Below are 22,044 nucleotides of genomic sequence, written 5' to 3' on the forward strand. Positions count from 1 at the left end.
ATTGGAAGTAAATATTGACAAGGCTCCTGGACTCCCATAGAATCACTATCTATCATCCATCCATACGCTATGGTCATGCAGAGAAGAACATCCATGAAGGTTCATCGCCACCGACTACCAAAGGTACTGTAGTAAATACGTATTTCCCATCCTTACGTTAATCCTTTCTTTTACCCTTTTCTAACCCTTTTTACATTACAGTCTGCTTTTCTATTCAATTTGTCAAGTTTTGTTTCACAAAAGCAATACAGGTCCCAATTTTTGTACCATTATTTACACTCTAAATATTTATCACAAAATCCTGGGATGGCTTTATGGGGTCAAATCCCCAGTTTCGTTCATTGGAATCTGAGCTACAGAGCTAACGTCCCCTTACTGCATAAGCCATCATCGCCGCGGAAGACCCGAGTTCGATTCCTTGAAGAAGCACTCGTGGTTTGGCTCCAACATTAAGCTATATGTCCATAGCCTCAGGGTTCAAACGGACACTGAATTTCAAACCATAGATTGGGTTCATGTCGAATGATCGTGATGACCAAAATATTTTATGACCTGTTCATGGGAAAGAAAACATAAAATGAAATAGAATTTTTAATTGAACGTCTCTTGATTATTCTTTTGGGGCTAAAGGAGAAGATTATTAATGAAAATAAAACGGGAGAATCCCAAGAAAACCCACAGACACGATCTTGTCAACCACAAACTCATATGACCTGAACTTCTTTCCCCAGACGAAGGTGCTGTATTATTGAGCCACCGTGATCCCAGGTATACGCTGGAGTTTACATTTATTAAGATTAATTAACAGTACCAAGTTTCAATAAAATCCCTCATGATCATATTGACGATGAGATATTTTGTGTGATATCTAATATTAAAGCATTCATATGACAATATTTAGTCGATTGAATATCAGATTTACCTTATAATTTCCGTAATCGATTCCATAACAGATTGCTGCTGCTAAATCCATTACACAATTCGCTACAGCAATGATTATCCACAAACATAGTTTTATCAAAGAGGACTTCTTCAAGTCAAAACGATAGAACTCTGAAATAACAAAGATTCTTTGGTTAAACATTCAAAAAATCATTATGGTGACCAAAGTGCACAGTGTCAAAATATCTAACATGATAACTATGGCTCACAATTGACTTTTACTATTAATAGTTCACTTTTTCTTTCTTTTTGCATACGAAAAACATAAACTACCGCATGTCAAGGAGCACAAAGAAATTTATAATTCTAACGATAGCGTTTATTTTAACTTACTTCAGTGGTAGAGCGTTGACCTCTTCTTACATGGAATTCTTCCTTGGATCAGCTCATGTCAAGTAAACTTTATGGTGGACAAACACCGTGCACGGAGTTTTCTCGGGGTTCTTCCGTTTCCTCCCATTTTCTTAATTCCACCATTTCCTTCGTTTCTTATCATCACCGTCTCCTTTAGGCTAGTCAGAAAACCGTGGAACATTAAAAAATATATTTTTATTTTAAATTACCACAGTGAACCATGTACCTACTTCGATCCACCCCAACAAACACCACAGACGCGGTGTGTGCGGAACTGAAGTCACTTATGATGTTATAGGGGAGCCATCAAGACATGGTTTCTCAAGTTTCTTACCACATGCAAAGGGAAACCGCAGCCCCTAGTTTGCCAGTAGTGTTGCCAATCACGGTCAGCCTGTTTGACTCCATTAAAGAAACTGCTACTATCAGTAGCGTAGCCAGGATATGTGTTTGGGGGGGACCAAGTGCTGTTATAGGTACATATAGAAAAATTACAAACAAAATAATATATAAACATAAAAATATATAATAAATTACAAACATCAAAGTACCAAAGTACATTGTCGGACCTTTTTGTGGGGTGCCGGCCCCTCTGGGCCCCCCTTTCCTACGCCACTGGCTACTATATATGAAACAGAAAGGAAGACTTTTCTTCCCTTCACTAATAATATTCATTTGTTATTTCTTCATATGTTCTTTGTTCCTCTTTCAATCATTTCTTTCCTTCTGTTCACATTGTCCGAAAAATGTTTTTTTTTTCTTTCTTGACCTTCGAAGTGAAACAGTGTCCCGATTCTTCTATGTGTTGCTCAATATTAAATTGACTTATCATGTAAAATTAAATATGAGTTTGTCTAATCGATCACGCAACAAATACTGAAAAAATTAAAATGAGACGGAAAGAAAATTAACTAAATCTGTTAATAACAAACTTGTAATCAAAATGCATACACAAATTAGCCTCTCACTACTTACCAGAAAATATAACTTTATAGAAACTAATTGTTGAACTTACTTGTCAGTAAACGAGATACGAAAATGAGACTTGGCATGATTATTAATCTTAGGCCTAGGGCCCTCACGGGTCATTGATTAAACTACATATCATAAGGGGATCGGGGGACCATGCTTTATACAAAAAATCATAACACGCAATAACTATTGAAGCCATTAAAATTATATTTGGCATAATTATCAACTTTCGGACCTTTCCATATTAAATTAACTAAAATGCATATCCTAACTGAACAGCAGGGCAAGGTGACCAGACGTCCCTTTTAGCCGGGACAGTCCCTTTTTTCCAACCGTTGTCCCGTTTTTTCTGATTCTCGAACGGGACGCTTAAATGTCCCGTTTTTAAGTAAAAATGACCTACGTGTCCCGTAATTATTATTCAAAATATAAATCGCCAATGCAAAGTCTCCCTTCTGTACCAACACTCGTACAAGGTTCAGCCGTGAACTTCTGAATTTTCAAATGGGAATTGAGTATTCGTGGTTCAAGTGAGAATTGAATGGGAATTCTGAGTGTTGAACTAGTTTAAAGAATTGTTGGGTAAAACTTGCAATCGGGAACCATTATTTGTTGTGTGGTACACGCAAAGTTAGAAACGGTGTGTTATCACTCTTACTTGTGTATTTTGTAAATTGAGAACACTGCTGAGTCCCAAAATGCAATCTGGAAGTCAGATATCCTCCCTTCCCGTAGCCGATTCGTATGCGTCCCGTTTTCGCAAGTGAAAATTCTGGTCACCTTGGAGCAGGGTCTGTGAAAAATGGAGTGGTAACATAAAAATAATCGAAAACGACATATTATTGTCGAATTCCATTCTTTTCAGGATCACTGAGATTTATAGTGACACTTCCCGATTATCCTTAAGTCAAATTTCATCCCTTATTGAAATACGATTCAAAAGTGCAGGTAAAAAAGGGGGGGGTGACATGTAAAAATCGAAAACGACAAATATTAGTGTCCAATCAATAGTTTTCGGAATAACTGTGTATGAAGTGATTAGTGACACACCCACTGGTGTTTACTACGAGACGAGAAATAACATTAATTCGTCTCGTCTCGTAAATTTTGTAAAAATCTCGTCTACATTCTCGAAGGGTTCTCTCTTGTCTAGTCTTGATTCTCGAAGTGTTCTTTATTGTCTAGTTTTGATTCTTGAAGGGTTATTTCTTGTCTAGTCTTGATTCTCGAAGGGTTATTTCTTGTCTAGTCTTGATTCTCGAAAGGTTCTTTATTGTCTAGTCTTGATTCTCGAAGGGTTCTTTCTTGTCTAGTCTCGATTCTCGAAGGGTTATTTCTTGTCTAGACTTGATCCTCGAAAGGTTCTTTCTTGTCTAGTCTCGATTCTCGAACGATTCTTTTTTGTCTAGTCTTGATTCTCGAAATGTTCTTTCTTGTCTAGTCTTGATTCTTGAAGGATTCTTAGTTGTCCTGATTCTCGAAGGGTTCTCTCTTGTCTAGTATTGATTCTTGAAGGGTTCTTTCTTGTATAGTTTTGATTCTCGAAGGGTTCTTTCTTGTCTAGTCTTGATTCTCGAAGGGTTATTTCTTGTCTAGTCTTGAGCCTTGAAGGGCTCTTTCTTGTCTAGTCTCGATTCTCGAACGATTCTTTTCTGTCTAGTCTTGATTCTCGAAAGGTTCTTTCTTGTCTAGTCTTGATTCTCGAAGGGTTCTTTCTTGTCTAGTCTTGATTCTTCTCGAAGGGTTCATTCTTGTCTATTTTTGAGTCTTGAAGAATTCTTTCTTGTCTACTCTTGATTATCGAAGGGTTCTTTCTTGTCTAGTCCTGATTCTTGAAGGGTTCCTTCTTGTCTAGTCTTGATTCTCGAAGGGTTCTTTCTTGTCTAGTTTTGATTCTCGAAGAGTTCTTTCTTGTCTAGTCTTGATTCTCGAAGGATTATTTCTTGTCTAATTTTGATTCTCGAAGGGTTCTTTCTTGTCTAGTCTTGATTCTCGAAGGGTTATTTCTTGTCTAGTCTTGAGTGTTGAAGGGCTCTTTCTTGTCTAGTCTTGATTCTCGAAGGGTTATTTCTTGTCTAATTTTGATTCTCGAAGGGTTCTTTCTTGTCTAGTCTTGATTCTCGAAGGGTTATTTCTTGTCTAGTCTTGAGTCTTGAAGGGCTCTTTCTTGTCTAGTCTCGATTCTCGAAAGATTCTTTTTTGTCTAGTCTTGATTCTCGAAAGGTTCTTTCTTGTCTAGTCTTGATTCTTGAAGGATTCTTAGTTGTCTTGATTCTCGAAGGGTTCTCTCTTGTCTAGTATTGATTCTTGAAGGGTTCTTTGTTGTCTAGTCTTGATTCTTGAAGGGCTCTTTGTTGTCTAGTCTTGATTCTCGAACGATTCTTTCTTGTCTAGCCTTGATTCTCGAAGGGTTCTTTCTTGTATATTCTTGATTCTCGAAGGGTTATTTCTTGTCTAGTCTTGAGTCTTGAAGGGCTCTTTCTTGTCTAGTCTCGATTCTCGAAAGATTCTTTTTTGTCTAGTCTTGATTCTCGAAAGGTTCTTTCTTGTCTAGCCTTGATTCTCGAAGGGTTCTTTCTTGTATATTCTTGATTCTCGAAGGGTTATTTCTTGTCTAGTCTTGAGTCTTGAAGGGCTCTTTCTTGTCTAGTCTCGATTCTCGAAAGATTCTTTTTTGTCTAGTCTTGATTCTCGAAAGGTTCTTTCTTGTCTAGTCTCGATTCTCGAAGGGTTCTTTCTTGTCTAGTTTTGATTCTCGAAGGGTTCTTTCTTGTCTAGTTTTGATTCTCGAAGGGTTCTCTCTTGTCTAGTATTGATTATCGAAATGTTCTTTCTTGTCTAGTCTTGATTCTCGAAGGGTTCTTTCTTGTCTAGTCTTCATTTTCGAAGGGTTCTTTTTTTGTCTAGTCTGGTTCTTAAGGGGTTCTTTCTTGTTTAGGCTCGATTTTCGAAGGGTTCTTTCTTGTCTAGTCTAGATTCTTGAAGGATTCTTTCTTGTCTAGTCTTGATTCTCGAAGGGTTCTTTCTTGTATATTCTTGAGTCTTGAAGGATTCTTTCTTGTCTAGTCTTGATTATCGAAAGGTTCTTTCTTGTCTAGTCTTGATTCCCGAAGGGTTCTTTCTTGTCTAGTCTGGTTCTTAAGGGGTTCTTTCTTGTTTAGTCTCGATTCTCGAAGGGTTCTTTCTTGTCTAGTCTAGATTCTCGAAGGGTTCTTTCTTGTATATTCTTGAGTCTTGAAGGATTCTTTCTTGTCTAGTCTTGATTATCGAAAGGTTCTTTCTTGTCTAGTCTTGATTCTCGAAGGGTTCTTTCTTGTCTAGTCTTGATTCTTCTTGAAGGGTTCATTCTTGTCTATTTTTGAGTCTTGAAGAATTCTTTCTTGTCTAGTCTTGATTATCGAAAGATTTTTCTTGTCTAGTCTTGATTCTTGAAGGGTTCTTTCTTGTCTAGTCTTGATTCTCGAAGGGTTCTTTCTTGTCTAGTTTTGATTCTCGAAGGGTTCTTTCTTGTCTAGTCTTGATTCTCGAAGGATTATTTCTTGTCTAATTTTGATTCTCGAAGGGTTCTTTCTTGTCTAGCCTTGATTCTCGAAGGGTTATTTCTTTTCTAGTCTTGAGTCTTGAAGGGCTCTTTCTTGTCTAGTCTTGATTCTCGAAGGGTTATTTCTTGTCTAATTTTGATTCTCGAAAGGTTCTTTCTTGTCTAGTCTTGATTCTCGAAGGGTTATTTCTTGTCTAGTCTTGAGTCTTGAAGGGCTCTTTCTTGTCTAGTCTCGATTCTCGAAAGATTCTTTTTTGTCTAGTCTTGATTCTCGAAAGGTTCTTTCTTGTCTAGTCTCGATTCTCGAAGGGTTCTTTCTTGTCTAGTTTTGATTCTCGAAGGGTTCTCTCTTGTCTAGTATTGATTCTTGAAGGGTTCTTTCTTGTCTAGTTTTGATTCTCGAAGGGTTCTTTCTTGTCTAGTCTTCATTCTCGAAGGGTTATTTCTTATCTAGTCTTGAGTCTTGAAGGGCTCTTTCTTGTCTAGTCTCGATTCTCGAACGAGTCTTTTTTGTCTAGTCTTGATTCTCGAAAGGTTCTTTCTTGTCTAGTCTTGATTCTTGTAGGATTCTTAGTTGTCTTGATTCTCGAAGGGTTCTCTCTTGTCTAGTATTGATTCTTGAAGGGTTCTTTCCTGTCTAGTCTTGATTCTTGAAAGGCTCTTTGTTGTCTAGTGTTGATTCTCGAACGATTCTTTCTTGTCTACTCTTCATTCTTGAACGGTTATTTCTTGTCTAGTCTTGATTCTCGAAGGATTCTTTCTTGTCTAGTCTAGATTCTCGAACGATTCTTTCTTGTCTAGTCTTGATTCTCGAAGGGTTTTTTCTTGTATATTCTTGAGTCTTGAAGGATTCTTTCTTGCCTAGTCTTGATTATCGAAAGGTTCTTTCTTGTCTAGTCTTGATTCTCGAAGGGTTCTTTCTTGTCTAGTCTTGATTTTTGAAGGGTTCTTTTTTGTCTAGTCTGGTTCTTAAGGGGTTCTTTCTTGTTTAGGCTCGATTCTCGAAGGGTTCTTTCTGGTCTAGTCTAGATTCTCGAAGGATTCTTTCTTGTCTAGTCTTGATTCTCGAAGGGTTCTTTCTTGTATGTTCTTGAGTCTTGAAGGATTCTTTCTTGTCTAGTCTTGATTATCGAAAGGTTCTTCCTTGTCTAGTTTGGATTCTCGAAGGGTTCTTTCTTGTCTAGTCTGATTCTTAAGGGGTTCTTTCTTGTTTAGTCTCGATTCTCGAAGGGTTCTTTCTTGTCTAGTCTAGATTCTCGAATGGTTCTTTCTTGTATATTCTTGAGTCTTGAAGGATTCTTTCTTGTCTAGTCTTGATTATCGAAAGGTTCTTTCTAGTCTAGTCTTGATTCTCGAAGGGTTCTTTCTTGTCTAGTCTTGATTCTTCTCGAAGGGTTCATTCTTGTCTATTTTTGAGTCTTGAAGGATTCTTTTTTGTCTAGTCTTGATTATCGAAAGATTTTTTCTTGTCTAGTCTTGATTCTTGAAGGGTTATTTCTTGTGTAGTCTTGATTCTCGAAAGGCTTTTTTTGTCTAGTCTCGATTCTCGAACGATTCTTTTTTGTCTAGTCTCGATTCTCGAAGGGTTCTTTCTTGTCTCGTCTTAATGTTTGAAGAAAACTTGTCCCGTTCTGAAAATGTATAACTTCATTTTATTCTTAACTACATCTAGAAGTTATAAGAAACCCTCCGCGTCACGACAGGTCCACGAAGGGTGTTATATAGCAACACGTAAACTAATTTTAGTATTGAGGTGTAATGGGTAATATATCGCGAATCTTTAAACATTGATATCAGGTTAACAAGAAAGTTCGTGCAGTTTTCGTCATTCATGAAACGCGGCTCTCAAAAATCTTAAACACGAATTTTATTTTTAGTAATAATCATCATTGGCTTCAATGACGTTCCCAACGAGACACAAGCTTATAAATGTCCTTTTTTATTTTTTTGAAGAAAATCTTTTTTCTCGAGTTCAAAAATCATATTACAGCCTTTGTGACATCGTCGCGTTTTTGGAACTACTCTTTACACTGAATTACCATTACGGGTAAATATTCCCCTAGCATTTTCCGCAATATGTGGTACCAAATTTCTCAAAAGTAAATCCCCACGTAGAGCGGGTTTGCATATCCAGGCTCCTTACTATGAAAACATTTAAGATCATCTAACCCCAATCGTTTCACAGATTCAACCTGTTGTATATAAGTTATTAGGACGTAAAATTGAACATAATTTATACGAAAAAGACTTTTATACATTGCAAGACCTGTAACTGCCAAATATTCACCACAAACTTATAGTCGTATCGACATAAACAAAAAGAAGTGTGAAGCAGGAAACTACTTTACCCAAAAGTCAAAAGAGACGCACTTAAGACATACGAACTGGTCGAGTGGTATGGGTCACTAGTCTATCAATTAGAAGTTTATGTGTGTTCCTATTTTCATCAGAGGACTGAGAACATTTCTTTAAATAAATCTTTGGCAACTACTTTTCTCTCAAATTCCATTAGAAGGGGACATTATATGAATTGCAAATCTAAAATCCACAGCTGAGAACAAAATATTATGTTCAATATTTCATTATTATCCTTTGATTTGTAATGAAACCCTAATTATAAGCATTGACGATTTCAGAAGATTTCCCCCCGGTAATGGTCAATATATGAATGAGAGAAAACTGATAAAACATTATTAGTCCACTTTGAGCATGATCGAAGATAACTTATGGCCACGAAGGGGGAAATTTATGTCGACAGAGTCTCAAATTCTCCCACAGATCATGCCCTGAAATCAGCACTGTTTGAAAGGTTTCCTTAACAAATAGAATATTATATTTATTTCTCGTTCTACGTTTTGAAATGGAAAAATCATAATTTTAAAGTGAATTATAATACGATAAGCATAAAGATTTATAGAACTAATGAAGTAAATATTCTTGTGTAAGTTATCGATTTCTAATCGGATTAAAACTCCAATATTCGTTTCCATCGCACTTTAAAGTAAATCCTCTCTATATATAATTCTTACTGGAAAGTTTGTTTAACTCCAATTACTTAGTCAATATTTTTAATAATATATTTTTATTATAATACTTTTACTATTCAATGTTGTATACACTTCATTTCCAAAAGCAAATACTGCATCGCCTCATTTGAAACTTCGTACTTTAAATAATAATAATAATAATAATAATAATAATAATAATAATAATAATAATAATAATAATAATAAAATCATAGCCATATCTTTATCAGAATGTCAGGCTTAGTCAATAAATGAATTCAACGTGGTCTCTATTCGAATTTCTATTTAATCGAATCCGATAGAAATACAGAGAGAAACTTCGAGAACAAGTAAAAGAAGAATGTTACTTTGGTGGGATTGGAAGTAACTTTTAGGAGTTCTTTACAATTTACAAACAAATGCCTCAGACAGTTTTTTCTTTTCTTTAAGTTAACTTATTCACGAACGTATCTGAGTAACTTGTCTCTATTTTCTACTCGGTTATATACGTTTTACAATCATTTCCGTTAATCTTGAACGACAGGAACACGAATACAAAAACATCTAAGAGAATTAAAATTCCAAACTCCCACACCGGGAATCGAACCCGGGACCCTGTACATCTTAGGCACACGTGCTAGCCACTAGACCAGCGGTGAAAGTAAGTGAAATACATTTTGTAGTATCTGAAGTTTACATCTATTTCATTCTGCTGTATTAATGTTTACCGTATTCGTTACTTTGAGGAATGATATATGTTATTCATATAGGTTCTATTACATATTCGTTCATAAATATTATATAAATTATCAGAATTATTCATGATCTTCCATGGAAATTCATTGGTGCATGCGCAGTAGAAACAGAAGAATGCAGTTTACTGATATTAGTCAGAATGCAAATTTCTAACAGGCTATCAGAACTCCTTAATGGAAAGTAGTGGTTCCCAACCTGGGGACGCGCAGCTTCCTCCTGAGTAAGCATGAAGTGGGAGTAAGGGGGCGAAAGCTACTGGCAGAAATGAATTGTGAAATAAAATATTATTATTATTATTATTATTATTTGTCATACCGCTAAATCAATTTCTTCACTGCTTTCTCGTCACAGCCCAAAACCCAAGCGATCTGAATGGGAGTTTGTTCCACTTTTACTCGACTATAATTTATCCTAGCAGACTAACAGATAGTTCTCTTCAGCCTTTAGAGCTAGGCATTTTAACAACTTGTAGAAATTTGCATTGTGATTCGTATTAGCAATGACAGTAAAGTGGATCTTTCTGTTTCTACTGTGCATCGTCAGCATCATTATATCAGAAGTATTCCGCCATTACCAGCAGGTCACTTACCGCAGCTGAGAAGCTGCCATGCTCCACAATTTTCTGTTAACCTCTCCATCTTCACATACGATTTTTCTGTTTTGATATCGCCAATAGCCTAATTATGTTTCTATATAGTCTTATTCGTCCCCTCCCTCTCTTTCCTGCCACCATACCCTCTAGCACATCCCTCATGATACAATTCCTTCTTAATCAATATTCCAACCAGTTTCTCTTCCTCTTCTTAATAATATTTTTCTCCTTCCATTTCCAACCCTCTCATTGGCTTTCCTCTCGACCCAGCTATTTCTCTCCATTCTTCTCCACGCACATATTTCGAAAGCCTCCAATTGTTTCTCATCATTTCTGCGTAATGTCCATGTTTCTGTCCTATAAATACAGTAAAATACAGTGCACGAAGCATTTTATGAGTCTTTTTTTTTCAACTCTAAGGCCCCACAAAATAGTATTTTCTTCATCCTAAAGGCTTCTTTCGCCATTTCTATCCTTGCTTTTATTTCACGTTCGCATGTCATATCACTAATAATACTACTCAGACATCAAAAACTAGTCACCTGTTTTTTTTTTTTCCGCTCCTACTTCTATATTTGACACCGATCGCTTCGTTTCAATCACCATGGATTTTATCTTTCTAACATTTATTTTCATCCCATATTCTTCAGAAGCCTTTCTCAAGTTTTCTACATCTTATTAATTTTCTTTTTAGATTCTGCAACAAATATCATATCAACCTTAAACCGTATACACCTCATCATTCTATCTCATACCGAAATTCCATCTTCATTATGAAAACTCATTTTTGCTATCTCTTCTACATAGCTATTAAATAATGTCGGCGAAATATATAATATCTGTTGAACTCGCCTTTCAATTACACTGTCTGTCTACTGTGCATGCGCCAGTGAATTTCCATGGAAGATCATGAATAATTGTGATAATTTTTATAATATTTAGGGACGAATACGTAATAGAACCTATATGAATAATATATATCATTCCTCAAAGTAACGAATATGGTAAACATTATTACAGCAGGACGAAATAGGTGTAAACTTCAGATACTACAACATGCATTTCACTTACTTTCCCCGCTGGTCTAGTGACTAGCACGTGTACCTAACGTGTATGGGGTCCCGTGTTCTATTCCCGGTGTGGGAGTTTGGAATTTTAATTCTCTTAGATGTTTTTGTATTCGTGTTCCTGTCGTTCAAGATTAACGGAAATGATTGTAAAACGTATATAACCGAGTAGAAAATAGAGACAAGTTACTCAGATACTTTCGTGAATAAGTCAATTTAAAGAAAAGAAAGAAAGTGCCTAAGGCATTTATCTGTAAATTGAAAGGAACTCTTAAAGGTTAGTTCCAGTCCCACCAAGGTCACATTATTCTTTTCTCGAAGTTTCTCTCTGTATTTCTATCGGATTCGATTAAATAGAACTTCGAATAGAGACCACGTTGAATTCATTTATTGACTAAGCCTGACATTCTGATAAAGGTATGGCTATGAATTTGTTATTATTATTATTATTATTATTATTATTATTATTATTATTATTATTATTATTATTATTATTATTATTATTATTTAAAGTACGAAGTTTCAAATGAGGCGATGCAGTATTTACGTAAACAAAATGATAATTTATTTGATAATATTCACTAATCCACTATACATTTTCGAGGTTTTGCTTTTGGAAATGAAGTGTATACAACATTGAATAGTAAAAGTATTATAATAAAAATATATTATTAAAAATATTGACTAAGTAATTGGAGTTAAACAAACTTTCCAGTAAGAATTATATAGAGAGAGGATTTACTTTAAAGTGCGATGGAAACGAATATTGGAGTTTTAATCCGATTAGAAATCGATAACTTACACAAGAATATTTACTTCATTAGTTCTATAAATCTTTATGCTTATCGTATTATAATTCACTTTAAAATTATGATTTTTCCATTTCAAAACGTAGAACGAGAAATAAATGTAATATTCTATTTGTTAAGGAAACCTTTCAAACAGTGCTGATTTCAGGGCATGACCTGTGGGAGAATTTGAGACTCTGTCGACATGACCCAGGTATCTTCGAATGGGTTCATCAATACATGATCTGGCGTTGTCATGCATGCATTGCCCTGCATGGCTGACACTTCTGCGATCTGTGTGATGAACGTATGTTCGTATCTCTCTGCACATCTATATCTACCTCTTGAAACTTACTGTTTCAACGCTCTCGGCCCTCGTTAACTCTAGGGATGGTCTTTTTCGAAAAATCTGTTTTTCGATTTTCGGAAATTTCATTTTTCGTTTTTTTTTTGTTTTTCGAAAAAATTCATTTTTTCGAAAAAAAATTCGTTTTCCGTTTTTCGTTTTTCGAAAAAATTTTCGTTCTTCATTTTTCGTTTTCGAAAATTTCATTTTTCGAAAAAGTGTTTTTCGAAAAAATGTGGCCATCCCTAGTTAACTCTGCCAATATGCTATATGTTCACGGGATCCTTATTGCTTATCTCGGTGTCAAGAATCACCTTAAAACCTTTGTTACCTTAATTAAGTTACACCCTGTATATAGACACCACAATCCCAGAAAACATGCTCTTAAGTGTGTGGCTTTTTGCAAATACATCTGTCATCGTTGATTATATTCATCTGTTTCAAGTGAGTGCTAAATGGTCCATGTGTTGATACGTAGATATTTCATCACTTCTGTATTTAAATTTTCTATCTTTTCTCTTACGTTTAAATTGCACATATCTCTGATTCTATTACCTTTAAAAGAATTTATCCACTCATTTTCCCATTTTGTTCTTATTATATTTTGAATATCGTTCTCCGTTTGAGGCATTTCTTCAATTGTTTCTACTATTTTTTTTCGTTCGTTTTGATCTAGGTTTTAATACCTTTTTTAAGCATTTGGAGGTGTACTGATACTTCATATGCAAGTAATTGTAGTGCTTCGACTGGGGTTGCCTTAATTATATATATATATATATATATATATATATTAATTTTAAAATTAATCCTTGCAACCTTCTTACTATTTCTTTGATTTCATATTCATGAACATTCGGTGTCCACATATATCTGCACAGTATTGTAATATTACCATTAAAATTGTTTTGTTACATAATTTAAAAACTTATTTGTCCAGTTTAAAATCCTTTGTGGCGATTGTTAGCAATTTTTTCTCTTTTTTTCTGTGATTTCAGGTATATGCTTGAGAAAATTTAGTTGTTTATCAATCCCGACTCCCAGATACTTAAATTCATTTACGCTTTCAACTTTAATTTCCTTCATGTTTAGTTCCCGGACCCGGTGCAAGTGTGCGGGAGCTTATAGTTTTACTCTAGATATATGGTACTTTATTTCTCGGGAAATACTGGCTGGATCTGAACCACATTTGACAGGCAAATAGTCCATGGTCTAAGGAATAAAGATCGCTTATATTTGGTAGCCGGGCTCGGCCAGGGATAGGTTCGGTTCGAGTCGTCTTTTATGTGGTACTTTATTTCTCAGTAACTACCGGCAGGATTTGAACCAAATTTGGTCGACAAATATCGCATAGCCAAGGGAATAAAAGTTGTTATATTTGGTGCCCGGGGTCGGCAAGGGTCAGGTTTGGCTGGATAACCGAGATTGTGTTCCACAACTTTCCATGCCGATAGCTTCTGAATTTGGTTGATCTCGACTTGTTATTATTGGATAGGTGTCTATACTCGTTATGAGATTGAGAAAATATTAGTGAGTATTTTACTGAATTAGCTTTCTGAGTTTGGTCCAGCAGTAATAGACAAACATCACATTATCCATATATACACACATATACACTAACCGTTAGAATTTTTTATTATTAGTATAGACTATCTGAAATATCCGTTCTTTGCGTAGGAAAAATAGGTTTATAGAAAATATCTCAAAGTTATACTTGAAGCTCTTTTTCCTCTTACTATGTGTACTTCAATCAAAATCAAATTAAGGTAGCTCACCTTGATTCAAACGTTAACTATGATATGTTCAAAAATGCATTTCATATGGTGCAACCGTTATTCTGTCTAAATAATTTAGCCCCCTATTCTCCTTTAGGATACAAATTTCAATCAAAGTAAAATTATAAAAAAAAAAAAAGCTAGGCAAATCCAAGTGCTAATTATGCTCAAAACTTTATTTTAAACGTTTCTTCATTTCTTCACGGCTCGAACGTTTCAGAAAGGGAAATTAAGATGATATAGAAACTCCTCTTTCCCTCTAGAAGCAGAATTTTTAAAACCCTGCACGTGATCATTTGATTTTAATAAAGAGTTTGCCAAAATAGAGCATCTCAACGAGCCTGTCATCTCGGTGAGAAGAAAATCCGTATTCAAACATTTTTAATAACCTCGTAGGATATGCTAATGAAAGTAACATTATAAAATCTCGGTTGAAGTCAAGTGCTATGATTAAAAAAAAAAAAAAAGAAAAAAGAAACAGTTCAGTCGGTTTTTTTTTTCGCGATGATGATAAATATCACCTCGATGCCATTTTTATGTATTGTGAAAGCATTTATAAATTGCCTCTTTTCTTCCCTTAAAAGGAAAATTTCCGGAAACTTTGCACGATATATCTCCGTGTATGTAATCTCTACAATGGTATATAAACTACATACTAGTACATAAACTCCATAATAAGGAATTTATAAACCATTTTTCATTTTCCTAAATTAAGGTGTCGTGAGATACTCTATTTTTTGGCATCCATTTTAAACCCCTATCTAACTTCTCATAGAATATACTTTTTAAAAAGCTGAAGGATAGTGCAAACTAAATTCTAAAATTCATTTCAAACAGTTTAACTGTTTTTCTTGTGAAGATGAGACAGACAACAGCGATTCGAATGTATAGAAAAAAAATTAAAAAAATATCCTCCTTCGCTTTGTTAAAAGCGGAATTTTCGAAAACGCTGGAGCATGAATCCTCTTATTTTTAATGAGATGTTTTTATATACAGAGTTCCATCTCCCTAACTTAAAGGGTTCCTGAGATACTCTGTTTTTGCTATACATTTTGAACTTCTTTTCACCCTTAGAACATGCATTTTCATTTAAAAAAAAAAAAAAAAAATGATACGACAAAATCCCAGTTCAAGGTAAATACTATGTTCAAAAATTTATTTCATACTTCTCAAACTTTTTTCTTTGTTATGATGACATCTTTTTCATTTTTAAAATATAGATACAGATACTTATCAATTTAGTGGAAACACCTGGAGTTCGAAGTACTTCAAGTATCTAGGTTGGCAAGCGCCGAGCTATTGGTAGCACTGTTTTAGGACAAACTCCGTAGTACATGGAAAGCAGTAGAGCGGCAGTGTGCAGTGATCTGAGCAGACGGAGGCAGCGTGAAGTGGCCCCCACCTTGTTCTGGCCTCTCTCCTTAATAAAACATGAATAAACTGAAACAAGTTCTGACCTAATTATCAATAGTACCTAATTTTTAAATTTTGATTGTGGAGGATGGCAACTTTACATAGCCCCCATTCACACAGCTGCAACGGTTGCGGCGTAGCTTAAGGAGCATTAGGATAGTTTTAAATGACTCTCCTGACCAGCTCAATCCCAGACCTGAACAATTTTGAACATCTATGATCCGTTTTGGAAACACGAATGAGGATCAGATTCCCGCGTTCACTCTCTCTCTCTCGTGGAACTAACAACTGAGTGTTGCACTGCATACAGAATTGTGTAATATTTCACTTACCACCATTCACGACCTTCTAATCCAGAATGCAACAGAGCTGTTCTAAGGGTAAAGGATAGTCCAATGCCATGCTAATCTGCTAAATTGAACTTTCTTCAAGTGTCTCCCTTAGATTTATCAGTACTTGTAGATATGTAAAAGATATGAGTTATATAATAAATATGCAATAAGATAATTACCGTGAAGGATCAATGCAGATATAAGAAACCACGCAAGACTGAAAGCCAAGTACGAAGCCATCCAGCGATTAGTCTGTTGCTGTGAAACAGGAGGGGCAATGTCAAGAGCAGATGCTTTCAAGGAATCCAAATCCAACTTTAGTCGAGATATTGGAGTTGTGGTTGTTTTTGGCGTTGTTTCTGTGGTTGTTTTTGGCGTTGTTTCTGTGGTTGTTTTTGGCAAGCTTGTAGTGGGTTTAGGTATACAATCAAGAGCTGAAATAAAACATAAAATGTTATGTTATTTTTTTTTTTTAAAAAAAAAAAGTACCTTTTTAAGACTATCAATAAAATATTACGGTAATAATTGGAGCCTTCGGACAAACAACAGGACAATCGAAAACTTGATTCAAACTTGGATCGTCAGTGGAACGTCCAGATATTGGTGAAGAAACTAAATTGTTACTAATTACTGTAATCTTCCTGTTTGTGCGAAGTTGAGTTGAACAACGAGCACATGCACAAACCGTCCTAGGTGACTGCAAAATATACTGAAAGTTTTTAAATTTCCTCTTCTGTCGTCCTAGGTAGGTGCAAAATGAACCGAAGCCTTTTAAATAGTATTTCTTATCATCCTACGTTGGTACAAAATGAGCTGAAGCCTTCTAAATGACTCTCCTGTCGTCCTAGGTGGGTGGAAAATGAGCCGAAGCCTTTTAAATAGTCTTTCCTATCGTCCTAAGTGGGTGCAAAATGAACTGAAGCCTTTCAAATTCCTCTCTTGTCATCCTAGCTAGATGGAAAATGAACTAAAGCCTTTTACAATAGTATCCCCTATCGCCCTAGAGGTGCAAATTGAACCGAAGCCTTTTAAATTCTTCTCCTGTCATCCTAGATGGATGGAAAATGAACCAAAGCCTTTTAAATAGTGTTTCTTATCGTCCTAGATTGGCGCAAAAATGTGCTGAAGCCTTTTAAAACCCTCTCCTGTCGTCCTAGGTGGGTGCAAAATGAGCTGAAGTTTTTAAAATTCCTCTTCTGTCGCCCTAGGTAGGTGCAAAATATGCTGGAATCTTAAATTTCCTCGTCTGTCGTCCTAGGTAGGTGCAAAATAATCTGAATCCTTTTAAACTTCCTCTCCTGTCCTCCTAGGTGGGTGCAAAATGAGCTGAAGTCTTTTAAATTCCTCACCTGTTGTCCTAGGTCAGTGCAAAATAAGCTAAAGTGTATTAAACTTCGTCTTCTATCGTCCTAGGTGGTTGCGAAATTAGTGCAGGCTTATAAATCGTCTCTCTTTTACAATTTGCTGGTTAACGTTTGTCCTGTTGTTCACTCGAATTCCTTAATTATTTAATATTAATGCATCATAATAGATAGCCATTTTTCTATAAAAAGCTAAAGTCAGTAACAGTTCTTATCTATATAAAGCTAAAGCTAAATCATCTTTAACTGGTTGATCTATTAATAAGATTGTGCTATATCCTGATTTAGATATCGTTAAAAATAGAAACTTGGTAGATATATCGAAATATGAAAATATTGAAAAAATATAAAACCATATTAAAATATCAAATATTATAAGGTCGAAATATCAAATAATCTAAGATATAGAATATCAAAAATATCAAAATATCGAAAAATATAGACATATACTCTATTTTAAAATATCGAAATATTTCTTATGTCAATGGTTATATCGAAATATTGCAAATTATTATTATGGTTTTAGAGTCCGTCTATCCGTTCATAAAAGGAGATATGCTCTTTCTCTGCTTTTATCACTCCACTGAACCGAATACGGTTGAAATCACTGTAATTTTCTGTTTCAATATTTGATCCCGATAGCGAGATATTGCTTTGTTATATGAAAACGATTTCAACAATAGGTTATTTTCCTTGTTATCTCTTTGTACCAGCAGGAACTGGTAAATATTAGGTAGTCTAAAATGTATTGAGCCTTTTGTACACGAAATGGCATTAATTTCCCAAATTTCAGGGTACAAAAGTCCTAGCGAGTCAGGCTGAACGTCATTTAATGACAGCTGACAGTCGAAGCTAGTAGATATGTAAATAGTATTAGAATACCTATAATCAGAAGTAAGGTTTTGAGTCGTAAACATGAGTGAACTTTCCATAGAACTGTGCTGTTATTTCGATAAGAGCACAAATGCTGAGCAAGTTCGTGAAGAAATTTGTGCATTTATGGGCAGGATATATTATTGAAAGTTGAAAATTTCAATGTCCAAAATTGCTTGTTGTAATAAGTTAACAATCACAGAAAAAATAAATGATACTTTGGAAAGTCGATCAAGACCTCATGTGAGTAGTCATGGCGCTGCAACTAGCCTAAACATCCATCACCAAACAGTGTTTAAATTATTTGGAGAAAAACGTCTACAAATCTTTTCAATTTGACGTCCCATGATTGCGTCCCTTAGGCAAAGGAAGATGGATGATGACAGCAAGTGAATAGCGATGGAAGAATTAGTGGGAGGAAATGGGAGTATCCCGAGAAAACCCACGGGCACTATATTTAAACCACAAACTTACTTGTCTGAGGGTCAATCCAGGGCCCCACACGCACCAAAGATAAGCTCCCTACCAGTGAACCACCGTGCTCCCTTGAAAAGAAAACACAACAGACGTTCCCCTCCCAAACCTTATATTTAACTTTGCAAAAGATGAAAATTCTGTGAATGTAACTGGATAGACGTACTCCGTTGCTACTAAGTTTAAAATTCCGCTTAAAATTCCGCGAAAGTAAATAGTTAGATGTAATTAGCTGCAAGGTTCTGGTTCCTCTACTTCCTCATGGCGGAGTCAATTTCCTATAATAGTCGAGAATATCCAGGATGTCCTGTGAGGGAGTGCTAATATTTTGAGAAACTTTTTGGGGAACAAGAAGGCTGCAAATTACAGCGTTTTAATCGATTAGATATTGGAATCTTTTAAACTGCTTGGCCGCAACATGAGCGTCAAAGTTCACTTTTTTCATGCTCATCTCAATTACTTTCCTGTCAATCTTGGTGATTTTACGGAAGAACATGGCGAGCGTTTCTATCAGGACATTAAAGTGTTGAAAAAGAGATACCAAGGAAGGTGGACTGTCCATATGATGGACGACTATTGCTGGATGTTAAAAAGAGACTGTATGGAAGAACACCAACGAAAATCCAAAAAGAGGAAGTTTCAAGGGAAGCCCGGTGACGAGTGTTATGTATGTTTTAAACTATGCATTTATGTTTATCTTCTTTTTTCTCTTTCTTCTTACTGTTCTTCTATGACTATTAGACTATGAGTGCGAAGCATACCTTGTTGCATTCTCTGTTTCATGAGCTTTCCAACCAAGATGTGATTCATACCTCTGTGACAATTAGGAGTTGGGGAGACGCCAGGGTTGCCAATGTGAATGCAATACAAACCAAATTATAAATTTTATACAGGTGATTGCACTTCGTTTTGTTTCTACCTTCCTATTGTAGCTACGGCTTTCATTTTCTATATGGTTGGTATTACTATGTAAGGCACTTGTATTAATATTTTTGATCGGCGTAGGATTACTAACAGTGTTGTCAGCTGACCGGGAATTCGTTTTTTTTTTTTTTTTACAAATATTTCGAATTTCTTCTTCTTCTAAAAATGGGAGCTCAGGGGTACCAAATATACGTCTTTGGATTTCCTGCTCTATTACCTTTCCAACAAGGTGTCCATCATGTCTCAGTGGCAATTAGGAGGCGCCAGGGGTAACAACGAGAACGTTTACGAACCCCCCCCCCCAATTATAAACGGTGGTTGCACTTTGATTTTGTTCCTCGCTTCCTATTGTAGCTATGGCTTTCATTTTTCTATATGGTTGATATGACTATGTAAGGAACTCGTATTAATTTTTTTTTACCAACGTAGAATAACTAACAGTGTTGCCAGCGTGACTGGAAATTCAAAAACTGACTTTTTTTAACAAATATTTCGAATTTCTTCTTCTTCATCTTCTACGAATGGGAGCTCAGATGCACCAAACATAGCTCGTTGCATTACTTGTTCTATTAGCTTTCCAACAAGGGGTCGTTCATGTCTCTGCAACGATTAGAAGAGGTACCAGGAATGAAAAACGTCAAGATATGAATTCCCTGACAGACGTCTACAGGTTAATTTTTTTTTTTTAATTTTGACATTTTCGTGATTTGTGTAAACATCTGACGCGATGCACAATTTTTGAAGATCATTTTCGTAATCTGCAGAAAAAAATCGATTCCGATACACCTTTTCATTTGAAAACAGCAGAACCTTGCATATCAATGAAATTTAATATTCCCCTTTAATTCTACCATTCTGTTCTTCATAGTTCCCATTGTGCTTCTCAAATATACCTTTCTTCTCCCGAATTTACCAATCTTCAATTTGGTTGTATCATTTTCAATGAAAAATCATTTCTCCCCAAATATTCTCATTGACATAATATGCGCCATAAAACGCCAGCTGTTATTAAAGTTTGAGTTCTAAGAAAACTAACGTTATAAGAAAGTAAATGGTTGATTAGTTAGTTGTAAATTCAGTGTGTTCCTACTAATAAAAATTTGCTTTAAAAAACAAAGAAAAATCTATGAAAGATGATTGATCACTTAAGGTGCAGTTATACCGAAATTTTCCTATTTCGACCTCCTGCTTTTCTCCTTCAACATGATGGAAAAAGCAAAACAACAATATTTTTTAAATGAAACCTGATGATACCGCATGCTGAACCAAGCTTCATGTCTTTTTTCCTTTTTGAACAAAACATATGTGTTTGTATCTTCCAGAGGACGATCTAGTGGATCTGTTTGGCTATTCTCCCTCACAGACGCACATAGCAGTTATGCTTGCTCAGTGACATTTAAAACAAGTTTATAAGTGTTCTTTTTAATGCAAATGTGCTGTTGCAACGTGAGTAACAGACAAACGTTGGAATGTTTTTGCTGCCAACCTTAATTTGACTCTAAGAGAGAAAAATTGATCACTAAAATCGGCATAAATTTATTGTTCTATGAAGGATAAAAAGTAATTTGAGATCGAAAATTTGAAAAGTGAAGGATAAGAAAAAGAAAATTTTGATATAACTGTACCCTGAGAATTGAAACAAAAAAAGCTGATAATACTTACTTCCGAAATAGGAATAATATAATTCATTTTCAAACGGGTGCTGTCGTAATGCATCTACAGTATCCTTGGGTGGATCAATAACACAATTATATGTCAATATAGCGAGGAATGCTAATATGGCCCAACCTAAGGCTTGAACCTAATAAATAAAGGAAAAAGTTAAAATTGTTTCCATGTTCTTAAAAATGTTTACTCAAAGATATGTTAAATCTGGCGGGGACGCCTACATATATATCATTTGTTCATTAAGTTTGTCGTGGCATGTAAACCTCAAAACTTCCAGTACTATAATCATTATAATTCGTTGTATATTATATCTCTCACATACTATTCATTTATTGTATGGTTAAGGAGTGCTGGCGTTTGACAGATAGATGAAAGTGCTGTAAGCAAAACGAAGGGATATGTTGATCACCAATCGCTGTTGCATTTTCTCACGCTATTACTAAAGTCATTGACAGCATTGTTGCCGATAATTGAATGTTGATTTTTTTTATTTTTTATTTATTTTATTTATTTATTTTTTTTGCCAAATATCCCAAGTACCTTTTTTTTGTTATCTGGAAATGATACGTTACAAATCATCCTCTCATACTATGATATTACGCCCGGCGAAAACTTACGTCGTTCGAATTCCACGTTAAAATGTAGGCCCACGTCTCAAATTGCATCGCTGCTGTAAGGGACGTTAACCTCAAATCATCATCAATAACAACATATTGATACGATTATAGAATTATACCTTGTTAAACGTTCTAAATTTGTAAGTTAATTGCCAGTACTGTTGTTCCTGTTGTTGCAGGTCCCAGGTAGCAATAGCGCTACCGACGAACCATGTGATCTATCCAACTGTCAGACGTCAGCTTTCTT

The 22,044-nt window shown here is 35.4% G+C and overlaps 1 protein-coding gene across 1 annotated transcript in view; it reads right to left on the reverse strand.

Moving 5' to 3' along the window:
* LOC145690004 (uncharacterized) overlaps nt 1-22,044 on the reverse strand; it is a 47,106-nt gene that overhangs the window by 19,480 nt on the left and 5,582 nt on the right. The window contains exons 2-4 of the mRNA XM_081764477.1: nt 21,175-21,313; nt 16,060-16,314; nt 923-1,053 (exon numbers count right to left, since the gene is read on the reverse strand). Of these exons, the coding sequence (XP_081620603.1) occupies nt 923-1,053; nt 16,060-16,314; nt 21,175-21,313 (525 nt within the window). The remainder of the gene's footprint in view (nt 1-922; nt 1,054-16,059; nt 16,315-21,174; nt 21,314-22,044) is intronic.

This window comes from Thermobia domestica, chromosome 7 (genome assembly GCF_964235325.1).
Source record: "Thermobia domestica chromosome 7, izTheDome1.hap1.1, whole genome shotgun sequence".
Taxonomy (NCBI): Eukaryota; Metazoa; Arthropoda; class Insecta; order Zygentoma; family Lepismatidae; genus Thermobia; species Thermobia domestica.